Source organism: Myiozetetes cayanensis, unplaced genomic scaffold (assembly GCF_022539395.1).
Source record: "Myiozetetes cayanensis isolate MyiCay16 unplaced genomic scaffold, myiCay2020 scf5-8, whole genome shotgun sequence".
NCBI classification, from domain to species: Eukaryota; Metazoa; Chordata; class Aves; order Passeriformes; family Tyrannidae; genus Myiozetetes; species Myiozetetes cayanensis.
This window is the reverse complement of record NW_026087742.1, coordinates 29,276,696-29,298,460: the sequence shown is the minus strand read 5'-3', so window position 1 is coordinate 29,298,460 and position 21,765 is coordinate 29,276,696. Positions and strand designations below refer to the sequence as shown.

The window sequence follows — 21,765 nt, the reverse complement described above, 5'->3', positions numbered from 1 at the left end:
AAGGGACAGCACCTACTGCTGTTATGAAGTCAGTCACATAATCAGTCAGTGAGTGACTTCTGTGGGCTGACAGCTGACAGCCAGGAGAAACAGCTCCAGCAGACTGATGAGGAGAAAATGAGTTTTTGGCTTCTAGGAGATGCATGTTTTCTATTGAAGAGAATAATTTCTTTCCTATGCTGCCCTGGGCACAAGGTGGATGGGGGAAAGTGACTCTCAGTGTCTTTCCCAACGTGCTGGAAAGAGGAGTGAGGTGCTGATAACTCTCCAGGAGGCTTAACACTGCAGGCAAATGCCAGCTCAGCCACCTCTTCCCCCTCCCTAACCCAGCCTATCCTTATTGCCCAGCCTCTGCTGAGGTTTTCCTGCTTCTAAAAATATTCAGCCTCTAATTAAAATGCCCATCTTGCTTGCCAGGGCAAATGTATCCGGCCACAGAGCTGAGCTGGTTCTGGAGACAGCCAAAACTTGCAGCTAACCAACCTGGCTGGCTTTCCTGGCATGGGTGGCTGGTTGATGTCTGACATCAGGTGTCCATCTCACCATTTTATCAAGCAGCTTCAGGAAGCTGGCATGAGGGCTTCCTCAACTCATCCAACCCTGAAGCCACCATGTGCCTTTCCTCCTCTGTGGGGTCATTAGTGCTGCTTCAGATGTTCACACCCTGCTGGTGAAGAGGGGACATATATGGGTGATGTGGGGGTTCATGTTGCTGAGGGAGGCTCACATGCTTCTTCCCATTCAAAGGACTTTGGAAAGGGTATTTAAATAAGAAACAACAAGTGAAATAATGTTTTAATTAACAATAATTAAAATAATGTTTTAATTAACAATAATTGAAATAATTAATAGAGTAATTAATTAAATAATGAATAAAAATCACTAGCAAAATAAGATGTCAAGGCAAGGCCCCAAAGGAGTACTGGGAGGGACAAGGAGCATCATATACGTGTGGCATTCACAAGGAAGTCGAGAACACAGCTTCAGACCCATGGATTGCAGGACAGTGTCCCTCCCCAGGAGAGGAAGACATTCTCCACTGCTCTGACTGAGCCCACTCCCCAGGGCAGAAGGGATTCCATCCAAAAGGAGTGTGGTGGTGTAGCCTAATGGTCACAGCCTTATGGCGAACACCAGAGCAGCTGTCATCTATAATGGCTGGTGGTGGCTTTTCCCTACAGTCCATAATAGTTCTGTGAGCAACATCTGGCCTCTTCTGGGGACTTCACTCCCCAGGTTATAGTCTGACTGTACCTTGTATGTCATCCTGGAGGACAGCGCAGTTTGGGGAAGCAGATGAAGAGCTAACAGCTTTTTCCAGGCAGCCTGCAGCTCTGCCTGCCTGGCTGGAAGATGCAGTTCTTCCTTCACGTTTGGAAGCAACGGGAACACTGCAACTATCAGGGGCAGTTTACTCAGTGAGTCTCTGCTTGCACCACTTTTATACACAGTGTCAAGAAGTGCTTCAATTAAATTTGCTATTTAAGAGCAGGAATTCCCCCCTGGAGAGGTTTCTATTTATTCTTTATGTGCAATGGCTCTGCATGCTCTTAGCCCTCCATGCAGCAGCTCCCACTCCTCAGAGAACGGTGCTGAGACTGGATCATGTGTATCTCACTACTGAAAGCTCTGCAGTCTGGCAGCCTGCTGCTTCCTCTGCCATGGCATCGCTTCTGCACCCCTTTGCTCCCTTCCACACTCACAGAATCATAGAATCCTTAAGTTTGGAAAAGACCTCTAAGATCATGGAGTCCACCCCTTAATGCAACACTGCCAAGTCCACCACTAAACCATGTCCCTAAGCACTACATCCACATGTTTTTTAACACTTCCATGGACTTGTGTGTGGCCTCTCCCCACATCACCCATGCTGCAAATCCAGCCTTTCTACACTGGCAGACCATGTCCCAGATTGGCTGAATCCATGAAGAGATTTCCACTTTTTCTTACAACCTTTGGAGCACATCCTGGAGCAGGGAATTTTTGTGACGTACTCTTGCGCTGCTTCATTGCCATGTGTTCCTAATTTCCTTCAAGTCAACCAGTGAAGCTCTCAAGCCTTTCTGCCGGTGAAGAACACGGTGAGCCAAACACAGTGGGACAAATCCTGCGCCCAATTTGGAGATGCAAAACCCGTGACAGTGGTGGGGGTAAGCAAAGCAGGGAGATACGCTGTGTTGCACTTCAGACTTAGCAACAGATGTCACCCTCCCAGCACTAAAGCAATAAACCTGGGGGATCTGGGTTTATTCTCCTCCAAACCACTTTATTATATTGTGAGTAATCACAAAGCCTTACAATGCCGCAGAGGTTCTTTAAAAAAACCAAACTAGCACAGCAACAGTATTTGCCAGCTCTTGCTAAGACTAGTTTAGCTAGCAGCTAGCGTAGGATTACACAAGGAAATCTTGCAGTCTTCAATTGGATTGTCATATTGTTTTAAATTTACCACAGCACTGCAAAGACAGTAACTTTGACAGTAGGTGATACCCCTAATGTTTCTTCTATGTACAGACTTAAAAAATTAAACAATTTTCTTTTTTTAAAAAAATACATTTTCTGCCAGCAGAAAAGAATTATCTTAAAAAGGCAAGATCAACTAAAAAACTCCACTTCTTTCCTCACAAACTGCTCCCATCTTGCACTGCAGTTGGTTGCTGTTTTCCTCCAGATCTCTGCCAATAAGCAGTCCCATTGCCTTTTTAAGAAAATCAACATGTTTTCTGTGACTATGAATGCTGGTTGAGCATTGCTAAGGCTCAGTAGAGGGGCAAAAGCCCCAACACTGAAGGAAGGAGTAAAAATCCCACCTTAAGGTCTCTAAACAAATTACTGAAAAGGACATAGATGGAAATGTGGGAGACAGATTTCAGTATCCAAAGTGAGGTGTTGACTCCGACTTTTATGGAGCCAGTGGGTTTCAACCATCCCTGAAGTCAGCTGCTTGGAGCAACAGGGTTTCCATTTGCAAAGACCATTGGGTATGTGAGGATGAAGCATGAGCTTCTTCCAACACTCCCAAGGACAGTTGTGAGATGGGTTTATATCTGTATCACCTTTACATAGATCTCCCAATATCAGTTTCAAACACTGATGCAAGGCTGGGTTTACAGATCAAACTGCAGGTCAGTTCGAGCAGAACCGCATTCACAGCATCCCTTCCCATGCCCCAGGACAGAGCATGCCAGATGTGCACCAGACCTCAGCAGACACCTCCATTGCTCCTATAAGCAAGTTGAAGGCTTCATGCATGGCATTTAGTTATGCTGTACTGCCTTCTCCCACTCTCTCCTAGCCTGGAGGAGAAGAGGGTCCAGAGGGACTCCACTTTTCTTTGCCAGCATTTCAACAGTGGAGGAAAAAATTATCAAACCTTTGAGGACCAGGCTTTTTATCAGATTTCAGTTGTCAGCCAAGTAGCTCTGTGAGAGAAAGAAAAGCCACAACTCTGGAAAAAACCTCCAAGATCTTTTCTCTTATAAGCAAAGTGCTCCACGGTCACTGACACCAGTGCTAATTCTTCCCCTGGCACATTCTCAAGAGCGTTTTGGCGCTGGAAGTTGCCTCACATATGCCCAGATGAGTAGCAGATGTTGTGTTCAGATGGGGAATGTCAGCATGGAAACAACTTACTCTCATATCCTCTAGGTCTGCATCTTGGTTTGATAAGGTCGTCAAGACAAGAATCCCTGTCAAAGTTTCCTTCTAAGCTTTCCCAGAAAGGGAGGAAGGATATTTTTTCTCTCTTCTTTTTTTTGTTTTTTTCCCTAAGTCAGGCTACATGATCTTTTCCCTTTGCAACCTCCTTCATCAAAGGCTGGTTCCTGGATGAGATAGGGCTGTTGGCAGGCCCCTCTCCTTCCCTTCCTCTGCTGCACAAAATTTCTGAGCAATGGCTTGCTGAGGTTTGAAAGACAGGAGGTTGCCAAAGCTGGACCTAACTTAATTAGACATGAAAAGGATATGGATGGGAAAACAGGAAGAAATTTGTGGGAAAAGTTCTCGACTTAGTGTTTATTGCACACCTATGCAAATAACATGTAAACCCCAACATATTAGGAGCACTCTGTATTTAGCTTTGTCTGGAAATGTTTCTTCAAGACTGAAAGTGCATGATAAAGAACAGGGTGCTGCTAATGAGGGCAACATCCAGAAGGCACATTTTGGGGAGTAATAATTAATAAAAGGATGATGCGTGGGTTTGTAAGTAAGCAGCTACAGAGTTGGTACATTTTGGCGTGTGCTTTGGAGAGATGTAGCTTTGCTCCTACAAATGTCTGAGGCATGAAGGTTTGCCCTAGACTGATTGTTCTGCCCTAGGACTTGCAGAGCAGCTTGGCCCCCAATGTCCAGCATCACTGCTCTTGGCCAACGTGACGAGTGCAGGACCACAATGCACCAGGTAAAGTTTGGAGCCTGCAGATAACGTGGGCCAAGATTTGAGAGTTTATAAAATCCACAAACAATCAACTATTGGCATATACAAATATATAAATTATTGACAGTTTTACAAAAGGCACACTGCAAGCCATCTCAGTCCGACACCTGTACAAATCCCATAGCCCCCCACCCTCCCTGCCCCACTCCTTCTTCTCCTCAGCTTTCATCATGAAACATAAGGTGCTGCTACTACGGACCCATGGCTGTCATAGCAACTGAGCACTTCTTTTTTGGTCAGCCCAATTTGTCGGTGGTACTGTCCTTCTCTGATGGTCTTAAGACACTGTATGTTCTTCCCCAAGGTGATGCTTTTGATGGAAGGCAGATATTTCAGCACAGTCTTTGGCAAGGATGACACACCTGTCCCAGAGAGGTTGAGCTCTTGTAGGGAGTTCAGACCAAGGATGACTTCAGCAGTCAGTGAACTCAAGTTGGGATTGTTGGATAAATCCAGAACTTGAAGGGCTGAGAGTTCCTTGAAGCTATGAGGAGATAACTCTCGAAAGCCACGCAGGCCACTGAGGGATAAATGAATCAAATCTTTCAGCCCTGTGAAGTCTCCTTTCTCAATCTTAACTATAGGGTTCCCATCAAGATTTAAATATCGGAGAGGAATGCCTTGAAGGTTTGGCACAAACGTTAGCCTGTTTCCAGAAAGATTTAAATTCTGGATGTTGGGGATGCTCTTTTCACGGTGCCTTGTAATTGTGCTGAGCATATTATTAGATAGATCCACATTCAGGGATTTTCCTTGACCTTTTGATGCAAAAATATCCATAGCTATATCCAAGAGCTTGTTATTGCTCAAATCTATGTCGCCTAGAGGAGAACTGGAGAAACAGTCTTCCGGAAGGACTTCCAGAGAGTTATGACTCAGATCTAAGGACTCCAAGTACCGAAGCCTGGAGAAGGTTGTGGAGGAAATCTTGGCAATTTTGTTGTAGCTCAGGTCAAGACTCACCAGGGTGGTGTATCCGGGGCCCATAAGCATTGATTCATTTATTGTTTCCAGTTTGTTTGATGATAGATCCAAATAAGAGGTATCCAGAGGTATTGGGACAGGAACAATATGTGAGCCTATTCCACTGCAGTCCACCTTGGTCAAGCTAAAGCTGTCAAAGAGACCAAAGGTTTCCACTTCACAGTGGCAGCCGGGGAAGCAGGTTTTGGTCATAACAAAACAAGGAAGGAGAAGCAGAAAATTGAGCCAGGCCAGGAACTGCATTGTACCTGGAAAACAAGACAGTAAGAAAACAGATTTAACTGCTGTAGAAATTACTTCACAGAAGATGTGTAACTCTCTGAGCTACGCATTCTCTCCTCTCTCTTTCCCAAGGGATAGGTTAAGAATACCCTTAAATAGCATGGATATCCCAAATACCCCAGTGGGAACTTAATGGAGAAAACAAATTGGGTCAACAGTCTTTGCACATATAACCAAGTTATATGTTTCAGTATCCAACATATTCCACACAAGTGGAAATGAGCTGCAAGAACTGTAGGCTGCCTTAAAGCATGATCTATCCAACATGCATCATTTTGACTGGACCATGGAAGAAGCTAAATGACAGCTCAAACACTGAGTCATTTTACAACCTGGAAAACTTCAGCACACAAAGGTCTTCTTGTCAGAGCATCCCTGTGAGATTTGGGAGCACCGAATTAAAGACCTTAAATTGACAGGTTGGAAAAATCATTTAAGACTGTGAGAGCCTTAGGTGTCCAAAAGCCTTATCAGAAGAGGAAAAAAAAAGTTCCATTCAGATTTTCTGTAGGTAACAGAGATAAGGGCATCATCAAAACAACATCCAGGATGAACAGCTAAAAAGGCCAGCTGCTTACTGCCCAAACGGACACAATGTCTCCCTTGCTTAGACTTCAGATGCGAATTTAGAAGTTTTCAGGTAGGTAAGATCATGGCTTCCTATCAGGTGGCTAAAAACAACCCTCCTTGGGCTAGTGGCAGTAGGGCAGACAACAGCCACTTGGCTCCCCACCTACCAGAGGAGAGGAATCAAGGGTTGCTCAGTATAACCCAGACTTTGCTGTGGTGGGCCCAGCCTCCTGCACAGTGGAGAGAAACAATTTGCTTCATATAGAGCCTCTGGGGAGCTTTTGCTAATTACATTAAGTATTCTCTCTGATTAACAATGCCAGCAAGCAAGAAGCTCTCTCTACCCCTCTGGTTTTGACCCTCCTCCATCCAAAACATTTCTGTCCCTCCATCATCACAGACAAGGAAAGCAGAGAGCTTATCTGCACCTCCCTGGCTCTGCTGGATGCCTTCAGATCACATCCTAGCAGCTCCTTCATACAACTGTGGGCAACAGCAGCTGCATGATTTCAAGAGACAGCCAAAAAAGCTTCAACTCTGCATCTCTGGAGAAGGTAAACTGGAGCATGCCAGCATCCTAAAGGTCAGCAGAGGCAGCAAGGAGTGTCCTCATTGGTTCCCATTGCAATCATGGGTGATGACTCCTCATGCTTTACAAACAAGGTCTCCAGGAGGCCAGCAACAAAAAATCCCACCAAACCAGGCAAGCAGATCCATCACCTCGAGTCCTTGGCTGTGCTGCTGGCCATAAACACACACACTCATGTGTCAAGCACTTATTTAACAAGAAGAAAGTAAAAGCCGCCCCTTTAAATGCATATTCCCATCATTACCTCAGCCTCCCTGGTCTCTATTCTCACCTTTCCCACCGCTCTTTAAAAGCACTTCATTAACTTCCTTGCAGTATCATCTTTCCCACACACTCTTTGATCTGGCTGAGGCACCTTCCCCACAGCCCTTGCACGTTCCCAAGACCATTTCCTAGAAATTCACACTTCATCTTCCCTCACCCACCCCTTGACATCAGTTTCTCTCCCTCTTCAGTGTGATCTCCTTGGCTCTCATTCCCAGGAGACTGACTGGGAACTACTTGCCAATATGCAAAAGAAATGCAAAGGGGAAAAAATTCTGCAGAAATATTGTCCTGATCACCGATATGAGCTGTCTGGCAGTGTCTCCCAGACCTCCTGCAAATAGAGAGCAGAGATTGGGACTCTGGCCAAATTGCCTGCAACCAAACCATTGCTAAAGGCCAACATGTAATCTTCTGGGGTCCATTACTCTATAGAAACAACAGAAAATCCATAAGATGAGCCCTAGTCTCAGCCCATCTCAAGTGTTTCTTGAGAAAACACATATGTGTGCAGAGGGGACACAGCTCTTTTCTACACAGGGTAGAGTTCTTTTATGCAGATGTGTTTCCAGATATCCCTTTCCTAATGACATCAAGGCTGATCCCCTCTGGTTCTAGGCAGAGACATAGCTTGCTCCCTTCTGCAGTCTCTCGTAAAACAAATAGTACTCTTTTTCTTTTTTCATTGAGCTGCATTTGGAGTGCACTGAAATGTTTTATTACCAGGGAAAGTTACAGCAGTAAGGAGCTCCTTTTAAACTAAACCTGCAAAACCTCAAATGTTAAATGTCTCATGGGAAGTACCCACATTAGTGTCAGCTCAGCCTACTGGTATTTCTTCTCCCAAATTTCACCCAGTGGCTATTCCTCCTTGATATCTCAACATGGAAAATACCTCCCAACTTGTTCAAATGCCCAGCTCAGTTCCTTATGGCATTGTTTTGGCTCTGAAGGGAGCTGGATCACACACCAGCAAGTCCAAAGACAGGCCATTGTGATATTTGACTTCCTGGGCACTGCTAAGAAATTCATAGGCTCCTGCTGGGGCATTTGAAGAAAGAGGACAATCTCCAAAGTCCTAGCTTAACTAGGAACAAACTTTTTAATAGGGCCTGTAGTGATAGGACAAGGGGCAATGGTTTTAAACTAGGACAGGGGTGACTCAGACTAGATGTAAGGAAAAAATCTTTTTTGATGAGCGTGGTAAAAAACTGGCACAGATTGCCCAGAGACGTAGTAGATGCCCCATTCCTGCAAACATTCTAGGCCAGGTAGGATGGGGCTCTGAGCAACCTGATACAGTTGAAGATGTCCTTGCATATTGTGGGGGACATGGACTGGATGGCCTTTAAACAGTCCCTTCCAAACCAAACTATTCTGTGATTCTATGAACCGAGAGAAGAATCAAAACCAGTGGTGGGCTCTGCTATGTGGCTGCTCAAACCCTGTTTGATATGGGAATTCCCTTCCTGATCAGCCTCAAAAATGACTGCCAGAAGTGGGCAGATACAGTGATTCCCATTGCAACATCCATCACTCCAGCCAGCAGCAAAGACAAAAACCCTTCACAGCTGAAAAGCAGTACACAAAGCTCAGCTGAGGTATTTGCACAGCATATATTGCTTCTTCCCTCCTCAAAGCACTTCCACAAATTCTCCCTTACTGGCTCTGCAATTGCTTTGCTGATGGGATACAATTCATTACTTCCAGTTAAAAACTCCCTTATGGAGCAGTATGAAGCATTCATAGGCTAACATGCCACTTGGTTAATAGCACTGATGAAAGATAGGAGAAATAGTTACTGGTCATCTTTTGGTCCACGAAAGAGACTCCTGCATTGCCAGATAATCAACAAAGAACTTACTCAGGTACAGACATGCTTTATCATTGTGTGGAGCAATCGATAGCTCTCTTTGAAATGGGGAAAGAAACATGCCCCAGGCATTTACAGTTCATCTGTGTACAGTGTGCATTTGAAACTGCATCAAATTGCCTTTGGATTGCTGCCTGCCAGCTGCTTTGTTGATAAAGGCAGGAAGCCAAGGTATCCCCTCGTAAAATGAAGAGGAGTTATCCTCTTGCAGCACTGGAGAGCTTCACCCAGGGGAAACACCATGGACCAGAAACCACCAGCAGCATCATGTGGGATAGTGAGGGGAAAGTCACTGGGACAAAGCAGCCCATCCTGGGGCTGGTTCAGCCATGACATCTTCGTTTCTATGGCTGTTGAGGTGTGCAGAGATCCCAGTGATAAGTTTTGGGCATCTGACAGGTCTAGGGGACTTGTTATATCCACTGATTTCAATAGAAGCTGCTAGGGGTGCAACATTGTCCCCTGTGTTTCAGGTGCCCATAGTGGCCCCAGGGCTCTGGTCTTTATAACCTGCTCATCCCTTCTGCATGGCAAGTACTCTGAGACAACCTCAAGGAACCAGTGGTATTTAGTGGAGCCAATGTTGAATAAAGTTCCTAGCAGGGTTCTAGCCTTTTCCCCAATCCCACATCTCTCCCTGAGCCTAGAGATGCCCTGATACCTTATCCCTGCTATGCTGATCCACTGCAGCATTGTGTGGCAGGATCCATACAGAAAACTCACACTGAGATTTCCCTGTCAAAAAGCCCCCAGTATTAAAATCTGATTTTTAAACCACACTGTAGAGGAATCCCAGGTCTTAGCTGATGCTGGAGAGAGGTAGAAGAGAGGAAAGCCTTCTTCCTGGTGTTGTTGGAAATTCATGTTTCTCACTACAGTTGATTTCCTCCTTCTCCTCTCCCTTAAAGACTTTTCTCATTAGGGAGATGAGCTAACACATCATTCCCTGGATGAAACCCCATTGCTTGGGGACTGGTCCCCCTCATTAGGAATGCAGATATTAAGAGGATGCTACCTAGGTAGCTACCTCCAGTTGCCCTGACAACCACCAAGATGGAATTCCCTATAGCCAAAAATCAAGGAATAATTAAAAAGTTATACAAGGGAAGGTGTTTTAAAGTTTGTTGTTTGATGTAGTTGGGACACAGTTGCCTCATTCTTCATTCTGCACCCCTCAGCCTCCCTGAACATGCGCCTCAGCAATATGTCAGCTGAAATGCAGCTTGAACTGGGGCCGAAGACCCAAAGTCACCCAATGAAGCTTGAGGTACGTGAGTAGGAAGTGCAAAAACACTAAGTTGTCTCTACGGTGTGGCAAAGAGAAAGGAATTGCTCCAGAAGGGGATGAAACCTACCTAAGACCAGACACATTCTTGGAGATAGATACCCTCTCTCCCTTGTCCATGGCAGAATAGGATGCCCAGTCTCCCTGGTTACTGCTTCTTCCAAACCCAAGTTCCACCCAATAACCAGGCGCACTGGCATGAACCAGATCAGCTCACTCATCCAGCAAAAAACCCCTAAACTTCCTCTTTCTCCTTTGCTGGGTCAGTGTTCCAATAAATCGGGGTGATCAGCCACAGGATTACCAGCTCTGACACAGGAGTGGGAAAAACAGGATCTGTCTTTTCCACAGCAACCCACAGTTAGAGCAGATCAGATATGATATGAATATGTAAGGCATGATGGCCAGATCCTGGTAATTTCCAAGGTTTTTTCCAATAGGAATTCTGGATTAACAGCAAATAGAGCAACTTTCAAAGAAAAGAGGCAAAAAGGAAGGGTAGAAGTCCACCTATCCCAAATAGAGTTGTTGTTATAGCAAAGGACAGAGAAGTTGTATTAGCAACAGTATTTCATCAGAATGAAAATTTTGGGATTGTATTCTGTCTCTTGCATCAGCCAAGTAAACTAAAAACAAAGTCTTTATAGCAAAACTCACCAGGCCCACTTGGCTGCCAACACTAATTGGGGTCAGGGAAAAGGAATTTTACTGGAAAGTGAAACAAGTACATAGGTTATGATAGAGGCCATAAATCCTCCAGACTGGAAAAAAAAAAAAAAAAGGATAGAGTTGGCTCTTCCTCTCTTAAATATCAGGGAGGCTAACGGGCAGCTGGAATAGTGTCTCCAGAGCATGAGGATGTTCCAGAGTTGCTTCTTCAACAACAGAATTGCATCAGAGACCTTTCTCCCACTTCTCCACCCATTAATTATTCTGTAAAATTAGAATAATTACTGACTAAAGTGCAGCACTAGCAGCAGCTACACTGTTCCAGTGTGGACTCTCCCAGGCTGAGCTCAAATGACACCACAGATGCAGTCGTGGTCAGGCCTCCAGATCCCATATACCAATTTGAGCAAACAGCAAAACTAGCTCAAACTAGCCTACACCCTGAGACCATTAAACCCTTAACTGCAGACACACCCCCCTTCCATAATAAAGAGACTGCTGCTGACAAGGTTACTTTTTTTTTTTTTTTTTTTTTGGTAAATCCACTGAAAGTAAAGGTCACCCAGGCTTTTGCTTTACCTGCTTCAGACTGGCTCTTCCTGCTGAAGGGTTCCCCACACGCACACCAGAAAGAGTTGTATATACTCTCTCAGTAAAGATTATTAAACCTCACAAAGAAGCTTTAGTGTAAATGGGAGTGGTGTTTTCTGACCTGTTTTTTACTTTTTGTTGTTTGCTGGTTTGGGGGACTCTTTGCAAGCAGTCCTGGTTTTACACTCAGTGTTTATGACTTCTTGGATTTAGGGAGGGGAAAGCTAACAGGAATCCAAGAAGTATCTGCTTTTTATGTCTGATCCTGCATTTGTTAGATGGTTTTAAGAGAGTTCAGTGGAATTATTCTAGGTGTCAGTAACAGCAGGATGAGAATTAGTCCCTTGGCTCTTCCAAATGACACTTGAAATCCCTCCATCAGGAGATATTGCACAAGTCACTTTTGAGGCATAAGTTATCACCCTTCATTTCACACTGATGGTTTTATCAGTGGGTACTGAAAAGCTTCTCAGACAGCAGAGCTATTCCCAATTACCCAATAGAATATAAAGAAGGGGATGTGCAACCCTGTTTCCCTCACCAGTGCATACAAGCATTGGGATGAGGGGATACTCAGACACAGGGATGGTGGCTTTAGCCCTTATGTAAACAGACAATGTAAAGAGACACCAAGGGCCTGAACAGGAGCTAAAAATCCTCCTGCAGGTGCCTGAACACTTTTTGCTCCATCTTTTTGCTTACTGGGAAAAATCAGAATTAAATGCAAAGAATGAGAAAGAAAAAAGAAATATTTCTGCATCAATTTCTTTCTGCCTTAATTATTTTACCTGGAGAGATCATGGAGCAGATCCTCATGGAAACTTTGCTAAGGCACATGGAAAATGAGGAGGTGATTGGTGACTGCCAACATGACTTCACTAAGGGCAAATCCGGTTGGACAAATTTCATGGCCTTCTATGATACTGTTACAGTGTTGGTGGATGAGGGAAGAGAGACTGATGTTATCTTCCTGGACTTGTGCAAAGCATTTGACACTAATCCACACAACATCCTACTCTCTTTGGAGAAACACGGACTTGATGACAGATGACTCAGTGGACAAGGAATGGGCTGGATGATTATACTCAAAGAGTTGGAATCAATGGCTCAATGTCCAAGTGGAGACTAGTGAAGAGTGGAGACTAATGAAGAGTGGAGAAAGCAGATAGAGAAGAGACAAGATGCTGCTCCCAGCACTGAACAAGAACCCCACAGCTCTGCATCAGGTCTGTCTTTGCGTAAGTTGAATCTCACCAAAACCCATGGAATTTGGGTTGTGGACAGCCAAAAGGGGAAAGGAATGAAAAAACAAGACACCATTCCTCATTTTACCCAGAGACCTCAGTTATCTCCATTCACTTTTCTCCTCTCTGGATATAGAGAAATTCCTGAGCCAAAACAGCAATAATTTTTCAGCATCTGACCCATGTCCTCCATCCTTTAGGAAGATTTTTGTAGAAGTTACAGGGGATAGGGTAGATAAGATGAGCAAGGGCAAAGCCAAATTGTTAAGCATCAGAAACTTTTCACAGGCCCAAAGCAAAAACCAAGCTTCCCCTCAACCCACCAACCAGGCTGCAGAGAAGATATGTAGGACTGATCTATAGGGAACCCTACAGCTCCACACTATGGGTCTGTTTTCAAATATAGAATCATTTAGGTTTGAAAAGATCATTGAATTCAAGTGTTAACCCAGCACTGCCAAATCCACCACTAAACCATGTCCCCAAGTGCCACATCTATGCATATTTTAAAGGCTTCCAGGGAAGGTGAATTGACCACTTCCCTGTGCAGCTTATTCCAATGCTTGACAACCCTTCTGGTAAAAAATTTCTCCCCAGTTTCAGCCTAAACCTCCCCTGGTGCAATTTGAGACTGTCTCCTCTTGTCCTATTGCTTGTTACTTGGGAAAAGAGACTGACACTCCTGCTTAGCTGAAAGTCTCTGCTCTAACTTTTTAAATGTAAAAAAAAAAAAAATCCTTTATTTAATAAAGAAATGAAGAGACCTATTAAAATAATCTTTGTTTCAACTGTTAAGGTCACAAATCCCATCTGCATTGCAAGAGGTCACAGATAATTTATCATCCTAGTGTTTAAACAGCTTATAGTTTACTCCACTTGTGCAAGCTTCCCCCTCCAGCATCCCTCATCCCTGAAGGAGGAAATCAAGGTGCAGGGTGGTGTATTTTGGGCTCTGACAAAAGGAAACATGTGCAGGCAAGTCTGCCAGCCCATACAGTTAAGTTCCAGCTCATTTACATCCATGGCTGAAATAGAATTTCTGCCACCCTGAGAGCTGCATGCCTTCAAAAGCCACATTTTGTGAGCAAACAGCAGCCCAGTTCCCAGGAATTTTGCCTTGAGTGGGAAAATTCTGGTGCTACCTCCCGCACGGGCAAATTAGGAATTAAATCGCCATGGCACCAGGGTTTGCATGAAATTCCTTCCTCTGCTCAGCTCAGGAAGCTGTCAGGATAACAACAGTTTTATTCCAGGTGGAGGAATTAGTCTCCTGTGGTTTTTGAAAGCAATTTTGCTCTCCAGCCTCAGGTCAAGCTGTGCTTGTGCCCAGAGGGGGCATTCCCAAAAGGAAATTGTCTGCCAAACCTCCTGAGCGGCTGGGGGCAGGGGAAGGCAGGTGTTGGAGTGGTGTAGCACCTCCCAGTAACACCAGGAGGCATTCACAGGGTTTTCTGGGAGCAGACAGGATGTGAACATCCCAGCCCCACCATTGCCTCCTGGCTATACCAGCTGCAGGACCGCTCAAACTGGGAGCGTTGGCAGCCACACGCTGCTTCCCAGCAGCCCAGAGTTGCAGGGAATCAATCAAAGGTGCCTGCAAGGGATGTAAGAGCTCAGGACTTTCTCTTGCTCTAAAATCACCCCAGCCATGACCACTCTGAACTTTTACCCACAACAACCCCTATTTCTTGTCCTCCCCCCCTCTGTTTTTTAACTGTGAGCATTTCAAGGAACAGGAGATCTCAGTGTCCTGGCACTCACTGAGTATAACAGAGACCTCATCTCAGCCAGGAACACAAATATTTTCTTAACACACCTCAAACTCAGCCCAAATAGGATTTTTATCGTAGTGACATGTCCCAGAACGGGAGGTCTCTGTTATTTTGGCACAAACTCGGGAACAGACCAGCCCTTCACATGGCTTCTCATAGCCAAAGGAGAGGTTTACACAGGGTTTTATGTCAGTCTTTACAGCATTTTGCTGTAGAAAGACTTGGTGAAGCTACAAACAAATCCCTCTGCCTGATCATCTCCAATGGCCAAGGACTCACTGCGAGGCACAAAGGGAACCTGCAAGTACCCAGGCTTTACTAAATCACAGCAGTAACCTGGGGAGGATTAAACTCTCCTTCTTTCTTAACTTGTCAATTATTGAAAGCTAGAATGATCACAGCAAGTTTCTCCTAAAGCCTCAGTCCTTGGTGATGAACACCTGACTGCCCAGCCGGTTCCTATGGCGGCTTCTGTACAATAATACTTTTTCCTTGCACTCCAGCTCTCAGAGACATGATATAATTCCAGAGGAATGCACTCTAGGATGAACACCATATGGTAGCAAGGAATGTTAAGAGGTGCAGCACAGGGAGATGAAACCTACCCATGATGGATATTTGGTTTTAGCTGTTAAAAGAGCTGATTAGCCATGTCACTGTGCCCAGCTGGGAAATGCCACATGCCATACATGTAGCTGGGATGGCACACACAGTGTTCCACCTCAGGAAAGTTCAGGTTGCAAGGACCCATCAGCAGCTACCTGGTCATTGAGGGAAAGATGTGATATCTATGGATATACCCCATATCTCTGACCTGGTTTGCTTCCAGCCACCTCAGAGGGCTGGTCTGAGCTGCAGAAGGACCATGCTGCATGGGTAGACATAGATGGGTTTCCCTGGAGAAGCTGAGCTAGGGAGGGGGAAGGAAGCAAAAGAGAGGAGGGATGCTGCCAGGAGAAGGTGATATATCCTGGGATGATATCTCTGTCTTTCCTGGTGAGACACAGTCCTCCAAGAGCAAGTAGCTCAATACAGTCTCATCATCCTGAATCTCTAATGGCTTTCCAGTTATTTTTCCTTGAATCAGAGAATCATCAAGGTTGGAGAAGACCTCCAAGATAATTCAGTCTATTGAATCAGAGTTGGCTGCAAACCAGGTGTCCAAATACTGATGGAGTGCCTAGGGCATGGTGCACCAGCACCAGCAAAAATCATGAAAAAGCAGAGGGAAAACAAATTCACCCTGGCTGGGCAACACCTCCCGCCCTGGCAGGAGGATTTTAAGAGGACCCCATGCAGCTTTAGCTCTCTGAAAAGCAGCAGCTGCCAACCTCCCTTCTAACAGCCCTGCGGGGCTGCTGACTTCAATAAGGAAGGACAAAGTGAGGAGACCGAGAGTTAGGCTGGGTGCCCCTTGGCACTGCTCCAGCTGGCCCAGGCTTCTTTGTGGGCTTTTTATTTATTTTTGTGGTTGTTTTTTTTTTTTTTCATGCACAATAATCTCTGGGCCCCTTTACCGTCTGTGGCTCTCAGCACGCAGCTGCAGACCCTCCACTGAGGAAATAATAAATACAATCCTGGCCATTATTGTTGCAAACAGCACAGCTGGAGGCTCCCATCTCATTCCCCTCATGGCCTTTCTTTGCCCCCCCTCCAATAATTCTTGCATCGTGATGCTGCAAACAATGAAGGCCAGTGAAACTGCTTGGTAGAGCATCAGCTGGGGCTTCAGGAGCTGCCCCCACCGCAGCAGGGCACATGAGACATTTGCTACACCTACTGGGTCTCCTACAAGATTTGGGAAGGGGGGATTTGGGGAGGGGAAGGGAATCTAGGTAAAGTTGATAAAGGGTTTACCAGCAGGGCATTGTCATTGCCATGGTTCCCACCCCAGCTGATGTTCCATTGCCCCAGTGATGTGGTGATGTGGTATCTCCTCAGGTTTTTACCTCCCATCCATGGTCCAGGATCCTCCAATCCTTCTTGGCTGGTGCAGGATTTTGGAGAAAGATCGTCTGAAGTGGGTTGGGAGAGCCATTTCTCCAGCTGGACCCATTTCTCACCACTGATGCTACCATGAGTCCTCATATGCATGCCTCAGTTTCCTCCCTGACACCTTAAGAATTACTAGCACCAGGACCAAGAGGTGTTCATTCCTGTGTGGGGATGGAGGTACCATCCCTGTGTTTAACTGGGAAGGGAGAACAAGCCAGGATAGTCTGGTCTCACCCTGTGCAAAAGCCTCCAGCCAACACTGCCACTGCCACAGCTGGTCCAGCCAAATGCTACTGCTGTCCTTGTGCACCATGTCCAGCTCCTGCCTTGCCTGGACAATCTAGGGACACCAGCCCTGCTCTGTCCTCTGCAAAATGGGCAGTCAGTCCAGAGGACAGGGAAGGCGACATCTGGGGAGGTGGTTGTGGTGGAGAAGTATTTAAATGCCTCTCAAATCAGTGTTCATGGACTCTGAAGTGTGCCTGCAGTCTTGATGACAGCCAATAGCATGCCTGCCTCTCCAGGGACCTCTGCCCACCTGTGCTGCTCACCTCCCCTGCCTCCATTCTGCACCCAACTTTGGCCCTTGCTTTTGGTGCTGCTCTGTGGCTTCTGCCATACCATGGAGATGCTGCGAGTCACCCAGGATGCAGACAACCATCTTCCTTTCCCATTTAACCATATATTAAGCCAATTCCTAACCCAATTTGTTCTGATTTCACAGACAGGCAGAGTAAGACTCCCCAAATCACAGCATCCTCATACATGCCCCTCATATGGGCTACATGGTGCAGACTCCTTGCACCCTGTTCCTTCCCTCAATGCCAGGAGAGGCCACCATGCACCATGTTGTGAACACAGGAGATAGAGACATCGCCATGGAACATTTGGGGATGGTCCAGAAAAGCAGTGCTCTCCCCACTGTATGAGACTGGCAAGGTTCAGAGTTACCCTATAATCCTATAATCCTTTGACTCGGTGATCTCTTGCAAGAGGTTGCAACACTCTTATCCTGGATAGGTAGAGGGGCTGCACCTCCTGTGTGAACTGAACCTTTGCACTGGGATTAAAGGGCTTTGGAGAAAGGATCTCCTCCATCCTGCTCTGTGAAACTTGTCCTCACCTCCTATAGACGTCTCATTCTCAAGGATGAGGAGGAAAATGGTCAATATTGAGGTCAGGGATGTCTCTTGCCCCGCTTGGAGACTAGTGACACAAGCCCCATGAACATGTGTCACTTCAGACATTACAGGGTTGAGGAATCACATCTGGTTTGACCCGTCTGTCACAACACAAATTTGCCTTTACGTCTCAATTTTTCCTGATGAGAGTGATCTTATTCAAAGTAAAAAAAACCACCAAAATTCAGTAAAATTAGTCCCTATCCCTGAAAGTGTTGGCCGGGTTTGGATGGGGCTCTAAACAAGCTGGTCTAGTGAAAGATATCTCTGCCCATGGCAGAGGGGTTGGAACTGGATGATCTTTAAGGTCCAAACCAAAACATTCTGTGATTTCTCTCCCCACTCCAGGGTTTGAGTTGCTGGCAAGAATCAGGGGAAAGGAGAGGAGTCAGCATAGAGAGGCACAGACTGCAAAAAAGAAGCAGGACGGGAGAAAGGGGAAGGAAAAGAAATCCCACAGATGCTGGCACTCAGATATTACACACAGCACATGGCCCTCTGTCAGTTACGGTGAAGATAAAGTGCTTTTTTCCAGTTTGCCACTACTCTGACATACAGATTTCCAGCCTGGTTAATGCAACTCAGGAATGTGCCATGCTAAGGCAGCCAGGTTGGTTTAATCTCTTGCAGCATTTGCTCCCTGGAGCAGGGAGGCTGAGGCAATTCCCAGAGCACATATTTCCTTCTCCCCTGCTGCACACCATACACACAATGGAACCTCCCAGGATATTAAAAAAAAAGTAATAAAAAATTATATATACATATATATATATAAATTGCAGTAAAAATTAAAATCTCAAGTTTCCCCTCTAATGAATGGCTGTGCCGTTCATACATTTGCCTCGATAAGTCCAGGTGCCAAGTTTTAAGACAAGAAATGGCTTGCTCAAGCCAGCTTTTATCTCTTCCCAGCCCTTGACATCTCAGTGTTCGGAAGTTTCTTTTGATAGCCTGCCAAGGCAGCCAGTGCTGCAGCTACCGTGCAGAGCCTGGGGGTGCCAGGGGTCAGGAGGGCTGCCGGACAAGGATGCCTTGTCTTATCCCACCCTTCAGCCTCTGCTTCTCCCCACCAACCAGCTAACAAGAGAGGAGAAGGAGGAGGAGAAGGAAGGAGGAGAGACTGAAAGAGGATAAAAAAAAACCAGTTAGGGATGGAGGGAAAACTCTAAACCTCCGGAGGATGGTGGCTCACCTTTTTCTCCCAGCTCTGTCTGGCACTGGGGTGGTGCACACTGCTGCTCACTGTGGGGCTGGGGGAGCACAGGATGCTTGTCCTATTAAAAAAGAAAAGAAAACAAAAAAACCCTCTAAACTTTTGCACGTTTTTTTGTTTTACAGCTTTTTGTCCCAATTTTCTCCCACCCATTCAATGCTGGTTAGTTTCTTGAACTCAGTTTTAAAGGGGTGCAGGAGACCCTCAACCCAACCCTGCAGCCTTTCCTGCCAGTCCACCTTGTCATCAGAACTTAACGTCCCCGGGGATGTCTGTCATGATTCATGCATTTTGTCATTGCTCCCCAGTGCCTCTGACAGCAGCTGCTCAAATTCGTTCACAAAACAGCAACGTCTCCCCTGCTCCAGGATGCCGCAAGGGAAAATCCGTCCCAGTGCTGCCACCCAACCTCCTGCCTACCCCGGTGTCAAGCATCACTCACCCTGCGCACCCACGCCAGAGATGGGAGATGGCAGGTCCTCGCTGGGCCATTTATAACCCACATGTAAGCAAGCACCGCCCACATCTTCTCTGGGACAGGGACTGGCTCCCGTGGGTCACGATAGGACATGATCCCTGCCCTGCACCAGGGCGATGGCAGACACTGACCCGGTTTGCCTGCGAGCGCCTGGCTGCCGACAGCAAGCAGTCAGCCAAGTCTGGCCTGCAAATCCTCCCAGGGACACGCCAGCCTGTCTCTGGTCCTTCCAGCATCTAACACATCCAGCGTGCTCCTTATTCATGTAGAGATCGGTGAGACGCTGATCTAAACCTGCCTTTCCCCGGCACCTCTTCTCCCGGTGTTCGCTCTGCTCCTTACCGCTGCAATAACCCCGGTGCTGCCAGCTGACCCTTGGAGCGCCGATCAATGCGATATTTCAGCTCAACGCCAGCCATCGGCACCGGCTGCTCTCTGCAGAGCAATGGCACAGTGTCCGCCCAGACAAGTTTCCTACTGTAACTTCAGTGAATGCTGTTATTCAGGCTCACGGCGGCTGATTTATCATGGCAGGCACACGGGGAAAGCTTTCCATTCGGGAGGCTGGGGGCTGTTCGTCCCGCTGCCGCGATGAACAGCGTGAGCTCAGCAGAGCTCGCCGTGCTGCGATGCCTTCGCTGCCACCAAATTACACTCGCTAACCGCGGCGGAGAGCGTCGGGTAACGGAGGCAATGACACTTCCCCACGACACAAGCCACCAGCTCCATCCTCACCGCTCTCCTCCCAGCCTTCTCAAATACGAAGCAAGACGACTAAAGTTGACAGACCCTTTTGTTTCCAGAGAGCTTGGCACGTGTTGTGGTTTACTGAGCTAATAAATCTGCCGTGGGCTGTGCCTTTTAATGACTGCAGCATTAATAACAAGTTTCCATGGAGCTGCTTAAAAGTTTACGGGGTGTGTGCGCTACGAGGGGAACCCCGAGCTTTCTGACTTTCTGCTTCAGAAGTCACAACCAGCAGCTTCCCTCTTTCTTTCTTCCTTATTTTTTTTCTTTTCTTTTTTTTTTTCAATGAGAAAATGAATAAATCCTTGTCTGCTGCTTCTCCCCCGTCCCCAAACACACGTTCCCCTCCAGCTTAATCCACTTAAAGAGGGGAAATTCCCAAGCAGGGAGCTTTGCCGTGCCTTTATCAATGCAACCTGAGGAGAAAAGACCCCCCCTCTGCACCTTCCAGCTTCTTCACCCTAACCAGCCGACCGGTCTATGCTTTCGCTCCCTTCCTTTCTCTTTTCTCTCCTTACCTTGAGTAAGCTCCAAAACCCTGCGAGCCTCCCAGCACCTGAACCCCACCAAAAAGCTCCCGAGAGAGGAGTGGAGGACCGGGAAAAGAGGGGGAGGGAGGGAGACAGGGAGCCCTATGTGAAATCAAAGCCCCGAAGCCGAGCACGGGAGGCGGTGCGGAGCCTCCAGCTGCTGCTCGGATTACTCTGCAGCCGTGGCAATCCCGAGCATTCTACAAACCCACCATTCCACCGAGGGAAGAAGAGGAGAAGGGATTCCAGCTGGAGACGCTTCATCCGGGCTGGGGGCTCGTAAGCACCCCCTGCATCTCAAAATTCTCATTTGGAAAAACCAGAGGTGGGGAAAAAGTAGTTTATCTCCACCCGAGACTTCTATCCTGCCCCCTACCCTGCAACTCCGGCCGCTGAGTCCCCACGCGAGGACTAACTCATCACACCAAAAAAGTTTCCGTGCTCTGAGGCTGGGGAGGTCTCCCCAGCAAGCACCCCCTGGGCTGGCCCTGCGCATCCCCAGGGAGGCGATAGAGAGGGCTCAGCCCATTCCGATACAGACAGCTCGCCCCCTCCCCAAAAATGAGCCCTCTATGGTTCTGCACACCCGGAGAAGAGGGTGGGGGGGAGGGGGCGGGCAGAGAGGGCATGCAAGGGGCAGGGTGGGGATGGAGCGGGGCAAGGAAGCGATGGGGTCAGGGAGGGGTTGGGGGCACAAGGAGGGACTCACCGGGGCCGGGGTCGGTTCCCACCGCCGGGCCGGTTCCCACGGCGGGGCGGCCGCGCAGCGCCGGTTCCCACTGCGGGGAGCGGGCGCCGCCGGGAGCCGGCAGCAGCAAGGCTTGGGGCCGGCTGTCCCCTTCTTCCCTCCTCCTTCTCCCTCCTCCTCCTCTTCCAAGGCGTGCAGCTGGCTGGGCAAGCTGACTGCCCCCTTTCCCGCAGAAGGAGGGAGGAGGGAGCTCAACAGATGGCTGCACACAAGGGAACATCTGGGAGGAGAAGGAGGAGGAGGAGGGAAGGAGGAGGAGGAAGGAGGCAGGACTTGCGCTAGGCTGTGCCACTCCTGAACTGGCAGACCCCC

The 21,765-nt window shown here is 47.2% G+C and overlaps 1 protein-coding gene across 3 annotated transcripts; it reads right to left on the bottom strand.

The window, feature by feature from the left end:
• Nucleotides 1-783: 783 nt before the first annotated feature.
• Nucleotides 784-21,568, bottom strand: TSKU (tsukushi, small leucine rich proteoglycan). 3 transcript variants are annotated; one of them, XM_050333726.1, is made up of 3 exons: nucleotides 21,415-21,568; nucleotides 18,930-19,011; nucleotides 784-5,670 (listed from the first exon to the last, which is right to left on the bottom strand). In XM_050333726.1, exon 3 carries the CDS (start codon nucleotides 5,663-5,665, stop codon nucleotides 4,607-4,609), a length of 1,059 nt encoding a protein of 352 aa, XP_050189683.1. In that variant the 5' UTR covers nucleotides 5,666-5,670; nucleotides 18,930-19,011; nucleotides 21,415-21,568; the 3' UTR covers nucleotides 784-4,606. The 3 variants fall into 3 exon arrangements, with proteins under 3 accessions (XP_050189683.1, XP_050189682.1, XP_050189684.1); XM_050333725.1 differs by lacking the exon at nucleotides 21,415-21,568 and adding an exon at nucleotides 19,393-19,411; XM_050333727.1 differs by lacking the exon at nucleotides 21,415-21,568 and adding an exon at nucleotides 19,190-19,271.
• Between the last annotated feature and the right edge of the window lie 197 nt (nucleotides 21,569-21,765).

Coding starts and splice junctions, on each gene's coding strand:
- TSKU (XM_050333726.1), bottom strand. CDS start 5,665: ATGCAGTTCCTGGCCTGGCTCAATTTTCTGCTTCTCCTTCCTTGTTTT.